The sequence below is a fragment of the Patagioenas fasciata genome, chromosome 1 (genome assembly GCF_037038585.1).
Source record: "Patagioenas fasciata isolate bPatFas1 chromosome 1, bPatFas1.hap1, whole genome shotgun sequence".
NCBI classification, from domain to species: Eukaryota; Metazoa; Chordata; class Aves; order Columbiformes; family Columbidae; genus Patagioenas; species Patagioenas fasciata.
This window is the reverse complement of record NC_092520.1, coordinates 7,842,583-7,865,106: the sequence shown is the minus strand read 5'-3', so window position 1 is coordinate 7,865,106 and position 22,524 is coordinate 7,842,583. Positions and strand designations below refer to the sequence as shown.

Genomic DNA, 22,524 nt, shown 5'->3' with positions numbered 1-22,524 from the left:
TCACACACTACTTGAAGCTTACATCCCAGCAGCAGTCTGGTACTGACACAGTTTCTATCGCTGCGCTGTTGCGGTGTTAGTGCAAGCCTAAAACCTAGAACTAGTCTGAAGCAAGCAATAGCATCAGTTGTATTAGAAGAGTAATATGCCAACTACAGCCAACATATTTCAAAATCTACACCTCCACACTGCTACAAACACAAGGTCAGTTTATGTCTTCCCCATTAGACATGAGATAAGCAGGAAAACAGTGAGGGACTGGGTGGAGACAGGAATAATCATTAAAAATAATAATAATAATCATCATCCTAGGAGGCTACAGAGGGAAGTCAAAAATGAATTCCAAGCATAATGGTGTCTCACTGTATTCTCTTACAGTTGGTTTGGTCTATTAACTGCTAGAGTACACAGGTGAAACACTATTAAACTAATAGGAATTTTTTGTACTTCCACTGTCAGTTGTTGCTCACTACTGGTTTGGGTAGTTGCCAGTACTTTCACTATTAAAAACTATCCAAGAAACAGTTCATCACTGATCACCACAGTGCATTTTTGGAAGATGTCTGCTTCACAGACCCATGTTGTTTGAAAATCAACACAAAGAACTGAAAACTAACCCGTATGAGGAAAGAATTCAGTTTGACAGTACAAACTCCATACTGCTTATAAAGAAGCAAAGACAAAAAAGCTATTTGGCAAAGCTGTATGGAAGAACAGCGTGTTAGGCCAAACTGGGGGTCATGGGAGACACACACAAGCTTTGTGCTCACTTGAGGTGGCTGATGGAATGTCCTCTAGACTTTTGGAAGGCATTTTCCTATCTGCACTCCTTTTCAAAGCCATCAAAACAGGGTTTAATTCTTCTTCTGAACCTGTTACAAGACAAAACACATGAACACTGCACACATAGACATGCCATTTTAAGTCACTAAGAAACCAAATACTGATTTCTCACGAGAATCTATTTTGACCTTTAACAATGACAGTGAACATTCAACAAAAATACAAAATAAACGTCTAATTTTAAGTATCCATTCACTCTTTTTAACTCTCTCAGCCATCAGTAGAGAGAGGCAGGTTGGTTGATTTCCTCTGTGTAGGTATTGCCATCTGTACTGACTAATAAGGCGACTTGGGGCAAGTATTAATTGTCTTAATTGTCCAAGAAAAACATGGGTTAAATTCAGACCATTTTGTAACCATCTTGTTATAAACCAGCATGAAACAGGTAATAGCTTTGGTTTTTCTTTCTGCGTAAATTTGTCCACTGTATTTTCTCCCCAGTGAAATTCACTTTCTTTCAACATTTCAGCAACAACCACTTTAGACTTTCATCACCATCAGCAGAGCAACCAGGCCTTATAGGCAGCAACATTAGGGGTAAAAACAAATTAGGTTTCATTTTTCCTCATTTGTTTTGAGTTTTCACTGACCTCTGTTGGAATCTCACTTTCAAAATAGGCTCAAAACTTAAGTTAACAGGTGCTGGAAACTCCAGACATTTTTCAGAATCTCCTGGTGAAGAAAACATTCTCAGTCTCTCAGGAGCAAATTAAAAAGGTTACATTATCTCCTCTGCCTTAAGCTCTTCAGTGACAGTCATACACGGTACATTGACCACAGCTGCCATTCAAGCAAATAATGAGAATCCTGGTAACCAGGCCACTTCATTTATATGGCCACTTCCTAGTGCAACGGGCAGCAATGCTAAATTAAATAGCACAGAATACTGTTATTGTCTTTATAATCAGCCATTCCACTTGTAAGAATTTAACTTTGAAGCCTAACTGGTCAAACTAAAAAATGAAATCAGTCAGCCATTTTTTTTCCTCTTTTAATCCAGGATATTTAAAATAAATACCAAGTTTGGGGTGTTACAATGTTATTAATTTGAAGGTAATATCACAGGGGAAGAAGAAAAGATTAAACCACAAAGACTGATGCGATTCATTCATGCTGCTAAATTCCCCTTACCAAAAAGGCTTACCCAAGTGTAGCACGTGTTTGTCAAACACTTTCCAATTAAAGGACTTAATTGGTTCTTGCCATCCTTCACAAACTAATATCCAAAGGATTCAATTAAAAAATAAGTACCACACAGACTTTTGGTTGTCATATTTTAAGTTGGCTACCAAAAAATTGCAGCCATATTTAACAACCCAGCCCCATGAATTTTAGAAATCAAACAGCTCACAGATTGAACTTCGTGTTCCAGAGAGGGAATCAGAGTTTTCATCTGAAAACCTGGATCCCAAATTGGAGCCGTCCCCTTCCTCTTCATCATTATCCTCACACTGAAACATTAGGGAGAGTTGAGCTGCTTCTGGCTGGGGGGAGTTGTTCCCATCTGCAAGTGGTGTGCTCGCTCTTCTGAATTTCAACAGTGCTTTAAATTCTGAATTATTTTCAGAGTCATCCAAGGATGGGCTTTCATCTCTTCTTCCTTTTTCATTTATCTTGAATGGCTTGATCACAATCATATTGTTATCTCCTTCCAAGAGAGAGAGATTGACTGGAGCTGTGTTTCTCTTTTCTACTTTATTATTAGCCCCGTTTCTTTTAGGAAAATCAGAATCTTCAGTTTCAGTTACTGCAGGATCATGTATTGAAGTTTCGATATTTTGTTCTGGAACTCCCCCTTTGATAGTTGTCTTCATCTCCGTATGGTAGCTACTGAAAGCGTTATATGGCTGTGACATTGCCATAAGTAGAGTCTCTTTTTGTGATGGAAACACTTTAAGATCCCCAAACCTTTCTTGTTTATGTGACTCTTTGGGTATTGGAGATGAAATTTCAGATGCTTCTCGAGTAAGATTTTCTAAAGAGCACCTGAATTCACCGAATTTTGCAATATTTGAAACAGAAGTTTTTTCTACTGTTTCTTGTATTTCTTGAGGATGATCTCTCTCTTGTTGGTGTGCAGCATGCACACTTTGACTAGTCTGTATTTTACCTTCCATTTTCTTATCCATATTTTTCAGTATAGAAGCTGTTGTTTCAGAGACCTCTTTCAGGAGCTTCTGCAAATTAACATCAAACACTCCACATTCAGCCTTGGACACTGCAGATCTTCCTATGGTCTCTCTGATTTCCTGTGGTGAGTCTCCATCGTGCTCATAGGTCATGCTTTTAATTTCCATCTCAGCAGCTCTCTGTATTGTGTTAATAGCATGTTTTGGTTTAGGTGGTGATGTTTCAGAGGCCTCCTTCAGCAGCTTCTCTAAAGCAGAACTCAAGCCACTGACCTTGGATGGGGCAACAGACTTTTCTATGGTCTCACCAACTACCTGGGGCAAGTCTCCATCGTGTTCATAGGTCATGCTTTTAATTTCCATCTCAGCAGCTCTCTGTACCGTGTTAATAGCATGTTTTGGTTTAGGTGGTGATGTTTCAGAGACCTCCTTCAGCAGCTTCTCCAAAGCAGAACTCAAGCCACTGACCTTGGATGGGGCAACAGACTTTTCTATGGTCTCTGTGATTTCCTGCAGCAACTCTTCATCATGCCCATAGGTCATACCTTTAATTTCCATCTCAGCAGCTCTCTGTACTGTGCTGTCAGCCTGTTTTGGCTTACGAGGTGGCACTTCAGAGACCTCCTTCAGCAGCTTCTCCAAAGCAGAACTCAAGCCACTGACCTTGGATGGGGCAACAGATTTTTCTATGGTCTCATCAATTTCCTGTGGCAAGTCTCCACCGTGCTCATAGGTCATGCTTTTAATTTCCATCTCAGCAGTTCTCTGTACTGTGTTAAAGGCACGTTTTGGTTTTGGAGGTGGTGTTTCAGAGGCCTCCTTCAGCAGTTTCTCCAAAGCAGAACTCAAGCCACTGACCCTGGATGGGGCAACAGACTTTTCTATGATCTCACCAATTTCCTGCAGAAACTCTCCATCATTCTCATAGGTCATGCCTTTAATTTCCATCTCAGGAGCTGTCTGTACTGTGTTAAAAGCACGCTTTGGTTTAGGAGGTGGCATTTCAGAGGTCTCCTTGAGCAGCTTCTCTAAAGCAGAATTCAAGCCACTGAACTTGGGTGAGGCAACAGACCTTTCTGTGGTCTCTCTGACCTCTTCAGGATGACCGATATCTTCTTGGTGTGTTGATTCTACACAATTACTTTGTGATATGCTATTTTTGTCATTGGATGTTTTCATTCCCACCCTTCTATATTCAGAAGGTTGAGATGCAAAGTTCTCTCTGAGCAGGTTCTGCAAACCATTTTGAGGCCTCTGAGAACCCTCAAGTGTATCATCCTTGTCTACTATACGATGTCGTAGACGGAAAGGTTCAAATTCCCTAATCAGTTCCCTGAGGCTTTTTCTGTTTTCATGCTCATCTTTTGATGGCACATTCACTTTCCCTGTGCTTTTGCTTATTTCTTCTTCTTGATCAACAGCAGAAGCGTCATGGCTCTGTTCTCCTGTTTTTTCAGAGATGTTGCATGGATTTGAGTGAGAAACTGTCCCTTTCAAAATGTTTTCTTGTAGGCTCAAGCTAGATGGCATCTCAAAGGCTTCCTCTTTTAACTTCTTTAGGCCCAATTTAAATACATCAAGCTCAGCTTTAGGTAGAACCACCTTACCCACAGTTTCAGCAACTTCCTCTTTAGGAAGACTGATATCTAATGGAGCAGCTTTGTTCTCCACTTTTTTTGTAGCTAAACATACCCAATCATCTACTGCTGTCTCCTTTAAAGCATCTTTATCACCAGGTGACTGGAGTAACTGCAAGGAAACATGTTGTTCTTTTGATAAAACAATACCTTTTTCTGCACATTCTTTAACTTCTTGCTCTGGAGGACCCATCTTTTCCTGGGGGTTTGAGATAACTGGTTTTCTGTCCTGCAGGACAGAGTCTGGATTCTTTATGCGTTTCACATCGAGGCCTTTCAGGGTAGGAGATCCTAGAGGCAGTTCACATACCCCAGAATCTAGTTTCTGGTTTTTTTCTGTCTCTGATGTTGGGGTTTGTTGTTCAATTAACTCTTGCTTGTTCACATTATCTCTGCTTTTTTTATCTTCCTTTGATTTTCTTTCATAGGTTCTTGAACTAGTATTATTTGGCAAAGAAACACCTCCCCTATCAATGCTACTCTGTAATTTAACTCTGGTATCCCAGAAGTTTCTCAGACTCTGGAACTGTGAAGGATCTGAAATTTGATTCTTGGACTTCTCATTCATTTTTTCTTTTAAAGACAAAACCTGGAAGCTGGGCTTCTGCTGGGAACAAGCGGTAAGTCTTCCTTTAGGTGTTTCCTTTTCATCTTTGTCTTTGATTTTGGGAGAAGCTGAAGTGGCACCAACACTTGGCTGCAAGTTACTGGCTTTTGGCAATTCTGCATATTCATGAACTTCCTCATCAGATGGAAGTGTTCTTTCTGGCCTTTCAACTGCATGGCCTGCTCCAAACTCAAAAGAGTTTTGATGTTCATTTCTTAAAGCCTGGCTTGCACAACTTAGTTCAGCACTTCTTAACATATTCTTGCTTTGATCATCTGATCCATTAGGTAGGTATATGGCAGCTGGGTTTATTTTCTCACTTTCTCTGAGACCCTTCAATACACCATTACCTGGTGCATTTGTATTGACACTGACTTCTTTCTCTCTATGACCGGGGATAGTTTTATCCCCTTCCCAAAATGCTCTGATCTCCCTTAGTCTTCCTTTTTCTTGCACTGCCTTCTCTGATTTGTGTTTCTGAGCTAGTAGCTTGTGTCCCTGATATTCCACAAGATTTGATTTTTTATTTTGTTGCTTGATTTCTTGACCACTTTCTTTTTCTTCAACTCTAATACAGTCAAATTCAGTTAGTGATTTGTCATGTTTCTCCTCATTCTCTTCCTCTTTCTTAGGTTTCATCCTCTGTTTTATCAGTTGCGTATCTTCTGAAATAAATGATGTAGATGAAATGCTGTTCTGTTGTTTAATCTTTCCAAACAGTAACTCTTCCTTAACTTCTGTTTTTCCATCCAGGCCAGGCCCTCCATGTTCTGTAGGAAGAGCTCCTGTTCTGGTTGAGAAGCCCACTTCTTCCATGTGTTCCCTGCCTTGGGATCTAGCTGGTACATGGTTCCTATCTTCAGTACCAGAACTTCTTTGAAACCAATCTAAAACTTTTGATACAGATTCATCGGGCACTTTCATGAGTTCATCAGCATGTTTGTCAGGGTTGAAAGTGGTTTTAGCATCTTGCTCCTCAACAAGATCAGGCTTACCTTGTTGAAGACTTGTAGAATTGGTATTTGACACCTCATGTGTTTCTGTCTTAGCAGAAAGCTGATGTTGATCTACAACATAAACGAACTTATCAGAGTTAGGAATCAGACACACAACTCTACAAATGTTCGACCTATCTCAAAAAACAAAACAAAACAAAACAGAGGTTTTTTAACTGTTAGCATGGAAAAGATTGCTCTGCCCTCGTGTTTTTGAAAAGAACCACACTGCAGGCAATGAACTGAAAAATAAATTCCTGCACTGAGATATCCTCCTGGAAGATTACACATATTACTTCATTACTTTTAGGGTGCCAATAGATAAGATTGGTTATTCTCATTCTAAAGGAAATGGCTAAATTGAAAGGGGACACGTGGGAAGGACAACCAGCATAGTTGTGTATAGTCTCAGAGCAAATCCCCAAGTCACAATTGTGTTACTACCAATGACAGCCAACAGCTGTACACATTCTTCTGTTCCCATGCAGAAAGATCTACCAGGCCTCCTGACAGGAATTTTTATCCAAATGGCACCACTTCACCTTCACCATCCACAAGAAAGGTGCCTATCCAGGCTCTGATCTGATTGTTAATTCTTGAGAATACCAACAAAAGATCATCTAAAAAATATTGACTACATTTGAGCATTAAAGTACAAAAAAGTGATTTTGAATTTAATTCTGCAGTATGTGGCACATTCCTATTATCTCTTTTTCCTTGCTGTTAATTCTTAGATACAAGTGATTTGAACATTAATGAAGACATGCTACCTGATATTGCATTCTGTTCTTCACTCCTATTAGCCTCTTACCAGTAAAGTTTTTGTGTGACTTTGATTCCTGGCTCAATAACTTGTTGGCTTTATTTTCACGTGTCTCATCAACACTCAGTTCATTATTGCTATTTGGCAGGATATTGCTGGAGGCCTTTCGTGGAGTTGCAAGTTTCTTAGGAGTAACTGTCTCCGTCTGCAAGGTTTCATCTGCCAGGGAGACTGTCCTGTTAGCATCACGAGGTCTGGACACTGATGTATCACCTGGTAAGCCATCTATCGGTTTCACTTGTAAAGCTGATGAATGGGTTCCCAAAGGCTTTACAGCAGAAATTTGCTTATTCCCCAATGAATCTGTTCTAATAGCTCCATTTCTACTACTCTTTATTTCGTCAGATTCTAACAAATCAAACTCTCCTTTTTCTCTGCCGCGATGTGGCTGTGGGCTTTGCAGAGGTTCTCCTTTGCCTGTGCTAGACGAGAACCTCACTTGTTTTAGTTTTTCCAGTGAAATTTGTGTGGAGTCTTCTGCTTCTTCTGTAAGAGAGTTCTTCTCAGCCTCTCCTTCAAATATAGTTGCAGTAGGAAGACCATTCTTCTTCTGAACATCTAACATCTGGCTAACACGAACTTCCGAGTCAGTGGAACTTGAACTTGAACTGCGCTTCAGAATGCCCCTGGGCGGTGTTCCAACACCATTAATTCTCTCGGTCCGTTCGGCTGGTTTTGGAACATGATCTTCTCTTTGTGACACAGGATCTGTTGCTTTGTGAATTAATTTTCTAGCTTTTGGGACAGGACGCTTAAGTAGTCCCTTCTGTGATTCAGCAGCAGGCTCTGCAGAAGGCTTCTTGTGTTTCTCTGTTTCATCATTTACTGAGTTTGGTTTAGGTTCGCTCTCTTTTGAGGGTGACAAAATTTCTGTAAGACACATACAGAGAACAAATCATGAGTTTCCATGACATTCATCTGTATAAACAGAAGGGCATGACAGTGCAGATCTAGAACGCAGTGATTATATTGGTTTACTAAAAACACCTGCAGTAAAACACAGGAGGAAATTCAACATAGGTATTTATCTCACTTGTATGTAACTGGAAATTTTAACAGATGAAAATCCTGCAGTTATTTCTTATTCTACAAATATTAACTATTTGATGATTTCAAAGATAGGAAGCACACCAAATTTTTGATCAGTGTTATTCCTGCAAAGTACAAACTTTGCAGGGAAGGGAGCTTTTGAATATGCAAACACCTCTTCAGGTTGAGAACATGAACAGCCTCTTTCCTTTTCTGCAAGTTGCTAGTTCCACATTCATATTTTACAAAGTAAAATGCAGAAATGTTGTCCCACTAGGAAAACATTTTGGTTTGGTTTTTTTATTCCTAATGTGCAAGTCTTCCTTTTTCCTGTTAGCAGGCTTCATAACAGAGACAGGAGAGTAATCTGCACATATGAGCCTGTAAATTACAACTTCAAATGCCTGCACTGTGATATATCACCACTCAGCTACTTGCCTGCAGAGAATACTGCAGGAAAGGGAGGATTTGAAAATAAACAGAACTGGGTGAACAAAAGAAACAAATCAAGATCGAAGAGAGTTAAGCTTCTTCTGTTGAGCCAACTGCAGCAATGACTGGAAGGTCATAAAGACATCTATGCCAAAATCAAGGAAATTTCTCTGTTCTCTTAACAGCCGTTCAGGACAAACAGCCCTCTCAGGAGTGCTGACTAGAATTGTGAGTAAAAGAAAGGAAGCAAAACCCATTTAGTCACATAAACAGCCATTTCCTGACTATATTCACGTGTTTTATATGGGGTTTGAAACAAACTAGTTGATAACTCGAAGTAGTTAAGATAAAACAGGCTTCGATATCTTACAAAAAGAAGCAATGAAAGTAAAAATAATTTCAATATAAGTCACCAAGAAATTCACGGTTATGCTAAATAAGTATATTTACCCTTATTTGATAGCTGAGGTAGAATGGCTGGTCTGTTTTCTGCTTCCCCACTGTTCAAGTTATCCCCTGAAGCAGTGAAGTTAAATGGATTTCTCCTTTGCTAAAAAAGGAATGAACATAATAATTGCAGCTGAATTTTCCTATCAGTACATTCTTGACAAAATAAGATAATGTGTAGCGATTTCCTCTGCCTCACTACTCAGTCAGCAAAGAATCCTTAAATTGGATACAAGACAAAAAACTAAGTAATAAGAACAAGGGAACTATCAGAAGTGCAAGTGATAAGCCTCGTCCTTTTCTTTTTGATGTCACCAACAGGACAGATAAGCCACCACTTAAAGACACTTAAAAATCCCAAGTTATTGCAAGTTAAATAGTTTTATCTCTACTTCTATGACTTTAGAGATATTGGAACACAGCAAGACCATTTTTTTTAGTGGTTGAAGACAGTGGAAACAATGTCAAGCAGAGACAGCCACTGGTTATAGCCATAACAGCACTATAGCACTCAAACCTTAGTGGTTTCCATTATCTCTTTCCAAAACAAAAAAATACTATTTTTTCCCAGCTTCTTATCTTTCTTTATCGAATCTTTAATTATCTTTATCACTGAAGCACAAAGCACAAAACGTAAAGGATAAATCCTGCTACATTCAAAAGCAGTCATACCTTTAGTGGTGAGGCTGCTGCCTTCATCGCTCTTTCCCCGGGTTTGTCTAACACAGAGATTGTTGGCTTAGAACTGCAAAGAAAAAGCATGTAACAACTTCAGCAAACAGGGCATTACTTTAATCCTTTTTGAAAATGCAAGCCAAAGATGTGTTTATTCATACTCAAACGTAACCTCTTGGCACCTAAAGTTTTCTATTCAGCCTGCTCTCATCAGCTTCTTTCCATAGCAATGGGATATGCCTCACAGAAGCACAGAATGTTAGGGATTGGAAGGGACCTCAAAAGCTCATCCAGTCCAGTTCCACTGCTGGAGCAGGAACACCCAGCTGAGGTTCCACAGGAAGGTGTCCAGGCGGGTTTGAATGTCTGCAGAGAAGGAGACTCCACAACCCCCCTGGGCAGCCTGGGCCAGTGTTCTGGCACACTCACTGAGAAGAAGTTTCTTCTCAAATTTAAGTGGAACCTCCTGTGTTCCAGTTTGAACCTGTTATCCCTTGTCCTATCATTGGTTGTCACCAAGAAGAGCCTGGCTCCATCCTCATGACACTCAACCTTTATATATTTACAAACATTAATGAGGTCACCCCTCAGTCTCCTCCAAGCTCAAGAGCCTCAGCTCCCTCAGCCTTTCCTCACACAGGAGATGCTCCACTCCCTTCATCATCTTTGTTGCCCTGCACTGGACTCTCTCCAGCAGTTCCCTGCCCTTCTGGAACTGAGGGACCCAGAACTGGACACAATATTCCAGGTGTGGTCTCACCAGGGCAGAGTAGAGGGGAAGGAAAACCCCTCTCGACCTACTGACCACCCCCCTTCTAATCCACCCCAGGCACCATTGGCCTTCCTGGCCACAAGGGCACAGTGCTGGCTCATGCTCATCCTGCTGTCCACCAGGACCCTCAGGTCCTTTTCCTCTACACTGCTGTCTAATAGGGGAAAATTTCTTTGCCTGTTGAAGAATTCAATACAACTTCTACTTGGCACAACAGAAACCATATTTTTTTAATATCTTTTAGATATTTGAGCAAGCTTTATATAAATGTACCCACTCTCCAAACAATATCAGTGTTTTTGTCTCCATCCTTGTCCTACATTTATCCTTTTAGGACTGAAACCAAAGTGGAGGAAAGTGCCAAAAATCTGCTAAAAATAGAGTTTTGCAAAGTGTCCAAGTGAGAAAAATCAGAGGAGTCCCATCACCATTATAGTAAAGATGTGACACGCCACAGATGACAACACATCCCCACAGAGATACGTCTTATTAGCTATTCTTTCATTTAAGATCTATAAAATCTGTGGTTTGATAGCATAAGTAAGTTATTACTTGTGATCCTGACTAAGTATAGCCCAAGTAAGGAGAAATTAAAACAGCTAGAAGAGACAGCTCCTACATTACATCAAGAAATATTTCATCTATTTACAGCATGATGCAAGAGTTGTTGTTTTTCTGTTTTTTCTCAAAACAGATTTTTATCATTTAAGTTCATCTAAATATCTTAGGTATGAAAATAATTTGCTTTTTGAAGACTGAAGTTAGATGTGGATTTAAATATGATCTTCATATAACAACCACATTCAGTATTTCAACTTTATATAGAAAAAGCTGGCATTGACCAACTTACATGCTTAGGATTATCGGGATGGGAGAAACAGAACAAGGCAGGGAAAACGAACATTCTCCAGGTAGGAAATATGACCTCAGGCTAGGAAGGAAAGCAACCCCTGTGTTTTTTTCCCATATAGATGTACAAGGAGACTCCAGAACTGAATATTTCTTTGGTCAATGATCTTTGCTGTGGGTGAAAACACTTTCAGGTATTGATGGGTAAGTAGCAGAGCCAGGAGACAATGTGTTTGAGGTACCTCAGGACAAGAAAACAGCTCCCAGCTTTACCAAGTGCCGGGTTCAAACAGGAGCTGCCTCCTTACCCAAAGATCTTTCCAAATGCACAGGGATACAAACTTCTGTCCTGGTTTTGTTAAAAAACAAGTTTCTCTTTTAGTGAATTTAGTGAATTTAGTCTTCATGTTAGCTGCATTTTCCTGGAGAACCAGATACATGTTTTGGTAAACATAGCAATGGAATGAGAGGTTCTTGATAAGCATGGATGGACATCTCCCGAGAGGGGCAGCGAGAAACAGGTGACCAAGAAACTGACCAACTGTGTATAACATTCCATTCACGTGAATACTTCACATAAAAGTGGGAGATCACGGGGATCTCGTCCCCCCTTTTTTCCCTTTTGCTTATGGCTGACATTAGGAGAGGACCTTGCTGGTCGTCCCTGCGAACAGAGGCCTAGTGACAGACTGAATCCAGCTCCGGTTGGCTGCAGAGTCCAGTCCAGGACTTTGGGTGCTGGCTCTGCAGTTGCTGAGACTTACAAGATTGGTTTTGTATATTTTGTATTATTTTCTCTATTCTTATTAGTAGCATTAGTAAAACATTTTTAAGTTTTCCAACTCTCTTCTCTCTGTCCTCCTTTTCCTCCCTATCACCTGTCCTGAGTGGGAAGGGGGAAGAGGAAGGGGCAAAAGGGGTGAAGAAGGGGAGGAGAGGAGGTTAACAATATATCTGCGAGGGCTTTATTATCACCCCGCAATCAAAACCCTCGACAACATCACAAACTGAGCTCGTAATGGAAACCATCTCATGGGTGAAAAAATAATCTGTTCTATTTTAACACTAACTGCAGCAGCCTCTTATATGTACGTACCAGGTGTAAGAGATAATTGTTTTGATTCTTCTCTGATGCTAAATAGGCAGAAATAACTTTCTAGTTCTCAAAGAGCTCAATATTCCAACTTTTAATTTATTTTCAAAAATATCATTCCACATAAGTTTCTTTTCTTTGTTTCTTTTGTTGGTTAAGTTTGAAAATGCATATACTTAGAGAAACTTTGTTCTACTGAATTGGAGTTTGTGTTCTTGCATTTATAAGTTCTTGAGTTTGTGGGTTTTATTTTATGAGCATCTGCATGCTCCTACACTTTGTGTCTTATCTACCCAACAAGGCAAACGTGATTTTTTTTTTAAAGGTCTAGGTCAAGAATTCTTCAACCTTTCCCTCATTTTAAACAAGGAAAATACTGGTATATACCCTGGGCTGCAAGAAACTGATAAGACATTCTTCAGTCTGCAGTGTTTATAGGTCGGGAGGTAACAAAAAAAACACACCCCGGATTCTGTAACTACATTTTACAACAAAGGGTCTGAAAATATGAGTTGACACTCAACCCTTACAGATGGGAAAACTGAACAGTTCCCAGATACGCTGCATTCACCAGAGTAATCTAAGAGTGTGTGTGAAGCCAAGTTGATAAATACACACAGGTTAAAAAGAATTCCTGCACTGCAATTCAGCAAAACAAAGTGCTGAGAATCACAATGAAGGCCCAAACACCACCCAGACTGGACAGGAACCAAGAGGCAACAAAGCAAAGGCAGAAGCAAAGCTGGAGAAAGGGGTGATAGATTTGCAGGCGGTGTCAATACAGACAGAAACGGCCTCCCATTCCAAAAAAGCAGCTTTCCTGGGTTCACTCTGGAGGGTAGAAAATCTGGTGTGAGTTAAGGCAGTGTGATGTAATGACACCCCATAAAGATATCCTTTTCTAGGCATCCCAGCAGCCCTGTTATTCCAGAAAAGTTACAGGGATTTTAAGAATTACAGCTTTTGTGCAAATTTTCACCTTGCAGAGCTCTGGGACCCACACTTGTCACATGTTAAGGTGGTAGGTTAAGAGTATTTTCTAGCCTAGGGAAGGAAACAACTTAAAAATCTCAACTTGAAACTGAAAACCCCCTAAACATTGCCCCTTTTTTGAGACTCAGCATATAGACAGATGGTATCACTGAACAGAGGTAATATTGACAGTCTGAGTCACCCTATGAAAACTCACTCTGTGCAAAGTTACACCTTTAAAAACACTTTGCACACCTGGACTGTAGAGCTTATGGAATGCAAGAAAAGTACCATGGTGATATAACACCCAGGAAAAAAAAGAACGTTCATATCTTCTTTACTGAATTTAGGTATCTGGGGTGTGGGGATGAAGACCACTATGCTAATTTTAAGAACATAGTTGTGGGCTGATTTGTGTTCCATTTAATATAGCAGCACCCTGACTCAACAGCAGTTGAAGTGGCCCCAGGGCTGGATTTGACCCTCAGCAGTTTACAAACACAGATCAACCAGAACTGAACTTTCTGTCCATTCAGTAAGAATTGTTTGAGTTTAAGAATAGGATCTCCAGAACAAAAAAGGTCCAGGTAATTTGTTATCGCATATCTTCTGGTCTCCATCTTGTAGTTGTTCCTTTTATGCAAAGCCTGCAAGCCAGTGCTGGCCTGAAGCCCACTCTTAGAGGAAGAAAAAAACCAAGCAAACCACCACCGAAACCTCAAAACTCCTACAAACCTACCCCTGAAGTAGCACTTTAAAGTGTTTTAAAAGTCCAGGTACCTGAACGACATGTAGCATTTGGACACCAGAAGCTGCAAACTCACTTTATACAAGCCCAAACTCCAGAGCTCTCATCCCCCTAGTTCTAGCCATGTTGAAACTGCTACCTGCAAGGGGAAGAGTCAATGGAGATCAATTCCTTGCACCTCTGCTATCCTACCAACCAAATGAAATGTTTGTAGTGTCTACCAACTGGTAGGGCTATTGCTTTCCCAGGGTTTCCCGTCAATTCCTGATCGGCTGCTACCATCAGAGACAGGCACAGCTGTGTCAGATGAGTGTCTTTCAAAGCCCAGAATCAAGAGTACAGAAAGGAGTATTTTAGAAACACATGGCACCTCCCTGTAATTCCCATATGCAATGCTGTATAGAACTAGTCTCTCACAGTGAAATAATTCTACACTGAAATCATAAGCAATGATTTGCCCCCAGTCCTGCCACATTTGCTTGCTTCAGATTTTCACATTTTAGAAGCCAATAATATGAGATTTCTAATCAAATATTTATGCAAAGTAAATGCAAATGTCCAGCCCACATATTATAGATCACTTCCCAAAACCCACTTCCAACTGTCTCAGCAATCCTGGACTCTGTGCGCTTGCTTTAGGGGGAAGACCGTGCACTATTGGTGCGAGGATAAGCACACATAAACAAGGCATACAGGCTGATTAATATCTGGCACAATTCGGAGTAAATGGTAGGATAGGGTCCTGGACAATAATCACTAAACTTCGCATGGATGTCACAGAATCACAGAATGTCAGGGATTGGAAGGGACCTCAAAAGCTCATCCAGTCCAATCCCCCTGCCGGAGCAGGAACACCCAGCTGAGGTTACACAGGAAGGTGTCCAGGCGGGTTTGAAAGTCTGCAGAGGAGACTCCACAACCCCCCTGGGCAGCCTGGGCCAGGCTTTGTTACCCTCACTGACAAGAAGTTTCTTCTCAAATTTAAGTGGAACCTTTTGTGTTCCAGTTTGTACCTATTACCCCTTGTCCTATTATTGGTTGTCACCAAGAAGAGCCTGGCTCCACCTCATGACACTCACCCTTTATATATTTATAAACATTAATGAGGTCACCCCTCAGTCTTCTCTTCTCCAAGCTCCAGAGCCCCAGCTCCCTCAGCCTTTCCTGACACGGGAGATGCTCCACTCCCTTCATCATCTTTGTTGCCCTGCGCTGGACTCTCTCCAGCAGTTCCCTGTCTGTCTGGAACTGAGGGGCCCAGAACTGGACACAATATTCCAGATGTGGTCTCACCAGGGCAGAGTAGAGGGGCAGGAGAACCTCTCTGACCTACTGACCACCCCCCTTCTAATACACCCCAGGATGCCATTGGCCTTCCTGGCCACGGTCATAAATCACCTAAAGTTAAAGACCACAGCCACGCTGGCCATATTCTGAACAACTGCCTATATGTTCTTAACCCTTGTTATGTTCTATATTTTTAAAGAGGTTGCCCTGACAGTTTATGAAATGTATCAATCAACCACACACAATTTGTGTAATGGTTAGAATAACATTATAAGGCTGTACTTCTTTTAAATTATCATCTTCTTTTCCTAATGTGAAAGAGGACAGGCAAAATATTCTAAAAGATATACTAATCAGCAGCATGTCTTGTGCTGTTTATAAAGAAGTAACTCCATAACAATCCCCTGAAGGTAAAAGCCACCTGTAAGAAAACACTACATTCAGTAAAAACTCTGTCAGCATTATCAGCCAAATTGGGCAGGGGGAGCTAAGCTCTTTCTTGTGAAAAGTGACCTTTAACATCCTTATTGTACAACTTCATTTTTTGGGAAGTCTATAACGAAGTAGTTTGACTTTTTCAGCAGAATTTCAGATGTGGGTAAGACAAACACCCCTCTGAGTTCACTGATAACTATACATAAAAGATAAAAAAGACCAGTAATGCAAGCCAGAGTTGTTAAGACTTACACCAACCTTCAGTGCCGTTCATCATGAACTTGTGTGCCCAGTTTGCAGACCATGAAAGAGAAAGATTCAGCTGCTACTACATATCGTACAAATGCACAGTAGGAGACAAGCCTTGCTGCAAAGGAAAAACAGAGGACGTACAGAGGACTTAGAAGACAGGCAAGAAAGTGAAAGGTTAGAGAGTTGATCAATGGCACAACCAGAAGTAAAACAGTCAAGTAGTAACTCCGGCTCTCAGCTCACTCTGTCCACTGAAAGCACAAACAATAGCTGTCTGTGTTACACCCCGGTTCTTGTTTCCTCAGGGGTGTTGAGGAGTCTGGCTGTTTGAAGACATGTCCACCTGCTGTCACCTTCGCTAAGAGATCACCACTTTCCTTCTCAAATACAGGCTTTTGATAGCTCCTCACATAGCCAATGAACTACTACACATAGGTATTTTAAAGAGAAAACACGTCTCTTTCTCTCAACTCAGTATTTTTCAAAGCAAAATGGAGATATTTGGGATGTTTACAGACTTGAGATGGAGTGATTTAATACAAAAAGAGTCCAGAAACTACTTATCATCCAGCTTTCCTGCAACAACTGCAGCCATTCAGGCAGACCCAAGCTGACTGTCCTGCCTTACTCTGAATGGAAGCTTCTGCTTGCCAGAAAGACATGTATTTTTCTCCATAGAATCTGACTTATTTTCTGCAATTATCCAAAGATACTGCAGTTCTTTCCACCTGAAATACATTTTGTCTCCTTAAAATGTCTCAGAGGTCTTAAACTATGGACCCAAAGATCTGGAAAATTCTAAAGAGAAATTTATCAGGCTCTGATTCTTCATATGATCCAAGTTTAAAATTCAGGTTGAATCAACGATCTGGTCTCATTGAGTGACTGCGTGAAGAGATGCAGAGGTTATTGTCTCCCTGTTACCAACTATGGAGGACTGATTGTGGCCAGCCATTCCAACCAGGAAATCCTGGTCTCACTGCTGGGAGCCAGACTAAGTTGTGACATGAGAACATGTGTGGGACCATTCCAGACACCATTGCCAACTTTCTCCTTGTAGAGGTGAGCTGAAGATGTTCTGCATTCAAATGCAGAACAATGAACAATGCATGACTATGAATTGTCAACTTTTCACGTGCATGGATTCCTTGGGCGATTCTGAGGAAACATTTGATGATCTTTGAAATAAGAGGAAAGCACAAAATTTTGGATGGAACTTCGAGCTCACAAGTTTCACCAGTCCCAATAGTAACTGTGATTACACAGACAGCTTACCTTGAACTAGACTTTAGTTGTTCTTCTTGATGTTCCTTAATGCCATGTAGTTCTGGTGGCACAAAGACTTCTCTGTTAACGTTGCTCACCCAGCTGTTCTTTGCTTTGTTTGATTTGTTCTGACTCACTTCAGCTGAAACATGAAACAAGAATATTGTTGTGTCCCATATGTTCAAACCAGATTTCTTAAGAAGCAAATACAAGTATTTGCATTCAATCCTGCAGCTATTTCAGAAGTCGCTATACTTGAATTATGTACAGAAGCTGATCTGGTGCCTTCTGAAGAACAAGTTTTTTCAATACTAATGGAAATGTCACATACTGCTCTGAGTCCTTCACTCTTCTACTCCAGGTACTTCTGCTCTAGACCTTGAAGTGATCCTAAATAGAGAAGTATTCTACAACAGCCCTAGTAAAGCCTGATCCTGTAGTTCTTGCAGCTGGATAAATATTGAAAATTCAATCTTTGTGGCCTGAGGAAACATAATTAAACCATAGGAAACTGAAGACATGTTGAAGTTCAGTTAATTAAGTCAATTATTCTTTTCCTACAGCAGTAAATTGGAAGTTGGTCATAACTGTCATTTAGGCAGGTGACCCATCCGTTATGGGTAGAATTACCACAAGTTAAGAAGTGCATATAAAAAAAAAATACAACCACAAAACCAAGCCCCACTCATTCAGCAAATGCAAATACATTTGCGTTTCTTTTTAGGGTGGGACAGAATCCTATTCTGATAACCCCTTTCAGAGTCAATGTTAGTTAACATTACTTCAGCTACTGCTTTTTGTACTTCTCCAACTGTTTAGAAAGAAAGAATTCCTTAATGTGTAAAAATTTGCAAGATTTGTATTCTCACTTTTGCTATTCATGGTTGTAAGCAAAATTATCTTGATATCTAATGAGTCATTGAAACCAAGCCATTGCACATAGTTCTGAATGCACTATCACACCCCTTTGTTCAAGTAATAAGACTGGGAATAATTAACTTTCCTTTAAGATAATATGGCTTTAAGTACTTTCCTTTAAACTACATGTTACTGTAAAATTTAGGTAGAATTTTACAACTAATTTTCATAACCTTCAAGTCTGAAACCAACCAAACCAACAACCACACTGCACTAAACACCTGAGAATTTTCACATTCTTTTCTGTTTCAGGCCTTTTCTTGTTAACTTAAAAACCCAAAACCATCACACAGTAACCTCAAACTGACTAAACTGCCATTGTCCAAACTCATCTCTGGGAATATAGGAATTGAGAAGGTTGCAGGATTAGACACAAGAAAATAAGGTTAAAGTGTAGATACAAAACCTACAGAAAGTAGCAAGCTGTAGCCCATTCAGAGTATTGACAGAAGTACCTTACTTGCTTCACTATCACACAGTAAAATCCCTTATTAGAATTTAAAAGCATAAGGATTGCAAATTTCAGACAATCTGTGAGAATAATATGTCTTGTCCTTCTAAGTCAAAAGGATTTAGTAGATCTAGAGGAGGTTAAGAAGGGATGGGGGTCAATTTCTCTAAGGAAAAAAAAAAATCACTTTCTGTATGAAGAAAAATAAAATAGGCTGGGACTTTTCAGATTAAAAAGTCAGGTGCTGAGTGATTTATCATAGAATTTATAGTAGAAGTCTATAAAAGCCTATATGCTTATGTGATTATAGATCAACTGTTCACCTTGTCTCCCAGGGATGACGTTAATGGCGACCAGTTCAAAACTAGAAAAGGGCACTTCTTTTGTGAAAAACCTTCATTTTAAAATGGCTCGAAGCAGAACAAGGTGGATGTTAGAGGCCTGGTTTTAAAGAACTTATTGAACAAATTAAAGTGAGAAAAAGTAATCCAGAAATGCCTCCTCTGTTTCAAAACATCTGAGGTGCAACTGGCTGAAGGCTGGTCTGGGCACTCTCAGGGTGCTGGGAGATGAGATTTTTAGTCTGGTTCAGTCGATCGGCTCTTATGTTCTGTTCTTTTGTTTTATTTCTCTCCAAACAAAACAGTGGATTTGCTTCTGATATTAAACATAATGCATTATCTTCCCACATTCTGATTTTTCTAAACAAGTTTCAGAAGATAATATTGTCAAGTGAGCACCAAGCTTTTCAACGCAACTCAATTTACACGATGTACAAATAGGTAGGAGTATCACAGTCTGCAACTGTTACCCAGCACATGGACACGGTTGGCTTTAAGTAATGTTTGTAACAGATGATTTGAGTGCACCCATCACGATGTGAGAGATGGTGGGTGCATTCAGAAATAATGTGGTCACAGGATATCAGTTAGAGCTGCCAGAGCTCCCAGCACAGATACTTCAGTAGTTACAGCCTCTAGCTCATGGTGTCCACCATTTCAAATCAACTTGAAGCACCTTTGGTGTCCTTACAACTAAAAAAAAAATATATAAATTAAGTCTCAGAGGTCTCGAACTGAGCATGCAAAATCTTGGAAATCCATAGTAAGGAGCAATTTCTCCTCAATCTGCTTCTTTGCATGTTCCAGGGTAGCTCACAAACCCTCAAAAATGGAAATACGAAGGCAATCCTGGAGTGCAGAGGCTTTTAGTCCTACACATAAACATAAGCCAGTCCCTCTCATTAGGAGTCATCACCCAGAATTTTCTCTTTAATAGACTGGGGGAGAGGAAAGCTTACGCTGCAAACTACACTGGAAATCTCTCTTTTCCATCATTTTCTGCTAGCAGAGATACCAATATTCTTGTATTTCACAGACAACAGTGTCTGAGGTTCACAAGGTAAGAGCCAGCCTTTCCAAAATCAAATATAAACTAAACGCTTACCAAGAGTGGCAGGCTTCCGTCGCATGGAGGCTCTAATTATATCTGCTCCGTGTATCTTATCTTTGTGCCTCTTTGACTTTGCTTCATAAAACCACTGCCCGCTCATATTCTTTAGCTGAACATCATCTTTGACTTTTTCTGGTAAATGCCTGTGGAGAGGGAAAAAAAAAAAAGAAATTTAAAAAAAAAAGAGATACACATACTTACCTGTGTGAGCAGAATGAAAGTCAGAGGTAAGGTGTGTGAGTGTTTGTTTGGGGGATTTTTGTTAGGTTTTGGGGTGGTGGGTGGGTTTGTTGTTGGTTGGTTCTTTATACACATATATAAACACATATATATTGTTGTTCTTTTTTAAACACCATTTCAGCATGTTATTTCTGTCTTCTGACCTGCTACTCTCCTTATTTAATTATGAAGGATGACAATGAGCTGGAGAGGGAAGAGCCTCAGCTTCACTACTCTAAGAGCACCAGTCAAAGTAACCCTTAAAAAATCAATATGCTTTGCTCTGATAAACTTGCAAGCAGACACAGCCCTAGAGAAGTCTCCAGTATCTGCAGGTCTTGACTTCTTGCCTCCAGTTTTCCAAGGTTATAGACCGAGATAAGCTAGCAGGGCAGTATAAGAGGTCTGTGCTAAAATTAAGTTCATGGCTGTTTTGGGGCTGAGAAGGCACCTTTTCAGGCTGTTCATACAGCACTGCTTTTACACACATGTTCCAAAATTGCACTGGAAAGATGGTGCCATTTTTTTTCCACAGGTTACACAAAAATCCTTATATGAATGCAATGAGTTACAAAGGAAGACAGCATCACATGGAAGAAACAATAAAACAAGTTTGTGCAGTTTAATAATTACATGTATCCATCACATGAACTGCAGCCATTTTAAATACTATAAAGCAAATTCTTAATAATTTTATTTCAGGCTTTAGAGTCACCCTGATGTTATGAAGCATACTTTAACAGAATGAAGAGTTGCTATGTGAATTTTGAGAGGTTGTTTTCTCTCCTCATTAGACATAGAACAGATACAGCATAAACTTTTACGTGGCCTGGAGACTAACCCACCTGCAGACCAGGAAGGTTACTGCACAGATTTAGAGAGTATTTAAACAAAAAAGTCAAGTCAGGCTTCACTTACCTTCTCCATTTATGCCCTTTCATTTACCAAATGAAGCTAATAACAGAACTCAAATGAGAAATGAAAACAAATAAAGTTACTCAGAGGCTTTTAGACTAAACACAGTCCACGTTGCCGTGGGATGGTGCCACAGGCCTGATGGCAAATCATAGAATGGTTTGGGTTGGAAGGCACCTTTAAAGATCATCTAGTCCAATCCCAAGGAGGTTGATGCCAGTTTTATATTGCTCATGACTTTAAGAGAAGGAACTTCTAGTGGAATCAAGTAGTTACGATGACAGTCCTTTTATTATAAGCTGCACATTTGGCTGTCAAGAACAGACAACCTTTTACAGCAGAGACAGGACACTGAGCCAGTCCCAACTCCCACAGGGGTCATTTACACCCATCACTCAACTTCTCCTTCATCCTCATACAGCCAGAAATGAAAAAGCTTATTTGAATGCATCAGCTATGTTAGAATTTGAATACCTCAAATTCTTTTTGAAAGTACTGTCAACATTCAGTCCCTCCCAGGTGTGTGAACAACTTCTCTGTCTCAAATGAGCTATGCGCAGTTGAGGCTGCCAGGAGTTGAGGTCACCACTGCCATTTTTAGTGCCAAGATTCAACAGTCCATAGCGTTACTGGGCAATTTACAATTTGGCCCTCTCTCTTGCTTATAACTGTGCTTCTCTAAGAGCCAAAATAGACACTTATGTGCTGCAGGTCTTCCTAGCTGGAACAGGAACACAGCAGTAACTTCTCTCTGTCCTCAAGCAAATACATGACTCAGGTCTGCGCCAGCTCCTCATTGCTCAGCCAGTTTATGAACACAGCCAGCAGGAATAGTGGAAATATGGCACGTAAGAACTTTTTAACACAGATGATTGCTTCTCCCTTTCACCTTCTTTTCTCATGTGTTGTTTGTCTTCTCAGAACAGATGCTCCTCAGGGCTAGGGACTGGCTTTTCAGCTATTTGCACAGCCCGCAGGGCAACAGAGCTCTGACCTCAGCTGGTGCTTTGGGGCAGTATGACAACACATGGCAAGGGAGGTTCTCTAGCAGGAAGGCACTGAGTCACAGGACAAGTATTCAAGGCCCTCGCCTTGTTTGCTTCAACCCTTTTACCCCAGACGCTGCTCACACCTTTCCCCTTTTGTGCTCAACCACTGAAACTGGGCTGCGGTAGGAGACCTTTACCAGTCAGCTCAGATGATAAATTGCCGTAGAAGTGGACAGGATCCCAGGGCTCTCAGCCGTGTCAGCCTAATTACCTGCTTGTTGGGCTCTCA

General features: G+C 40.5%; 2 protein-coding genes across 16 annotated transcripts in view; one reads left to right on the top strand and one right to left on the bottom strand.

Moving 5' to 3' along the window:
* Positions 1-22,524, top strand: part of CCDC83 (coiled-coil domain containing 83) — a 95,601-nt gene that overhangs the window by 20,316 nt on the left and 52,761 nt on the right. Inside the window, exons 2-3 of one of the 5 annotated variants that reach the window (XM_071800218.1) lie at positions 5,970-6,058; positions 7,123-7,250. The exons of 1 other annotated variant lie outside the window; for it this stretch is intronic. The gene's annotated coding sequence lies outside the window, so the exon portion shown is untranslated. Of the gene's footprint in view, positions 1-5,930; positions 6,059-7,108; positions 7,251-22,524 lie in introns of those variants that run through there. 3 more of the 5 variants (XM_071800264.1, XM_071800147.1, XM_071800347.1) reach the window with 3 other exon arrangements.
* SYTL2 (synaptotagmin like 2) overlaps positions 1-22,524 on the bottom strand; it is a 62,235-nt gene that overhangs the window by 12,500 nt on the left and 27,211 nt on the right. For 7 of the 11 annotated variants that reach the window (XM_065832990.2, XM_065833022.2, XM_065833031.2 and 4 more), the window contains 7 exons: positions 20,107-20,255; positions 17,301-17,433; positions 9,615-9,687; positions 8,946-9,045; positions 7,023-7,904; positions 2,195-6,283; positions 771-872 (listed from right to left, as the gene is read on the bottom strand). In XM_065832990.2, coding sequence (XP_065689062.2) covers positions 771-872; positions 2,195-6,283; positions 7,023-7,904; positions 8,946-9,045; positions 9,615-9,687; positions 17,301-17,433; positions 20,107-20,255 — 5,528 coding nt within the window. Of the gene's footprint in view, positions 1-770; positions 873-2,194; positions 6,284-7,022; positions 7,905-8,945; positions 9,046-9,614; positions 9,688-16,031; positions 16,123-17,300; positions 17,434-20,106; positions 20,256-22,524 lie in introns of those variants that run through there. The other 4 variants (XM_065833037.2, XM_065833047.2, XM_071798543.1 and 1 more) reach the window with 3 other exon arrangements.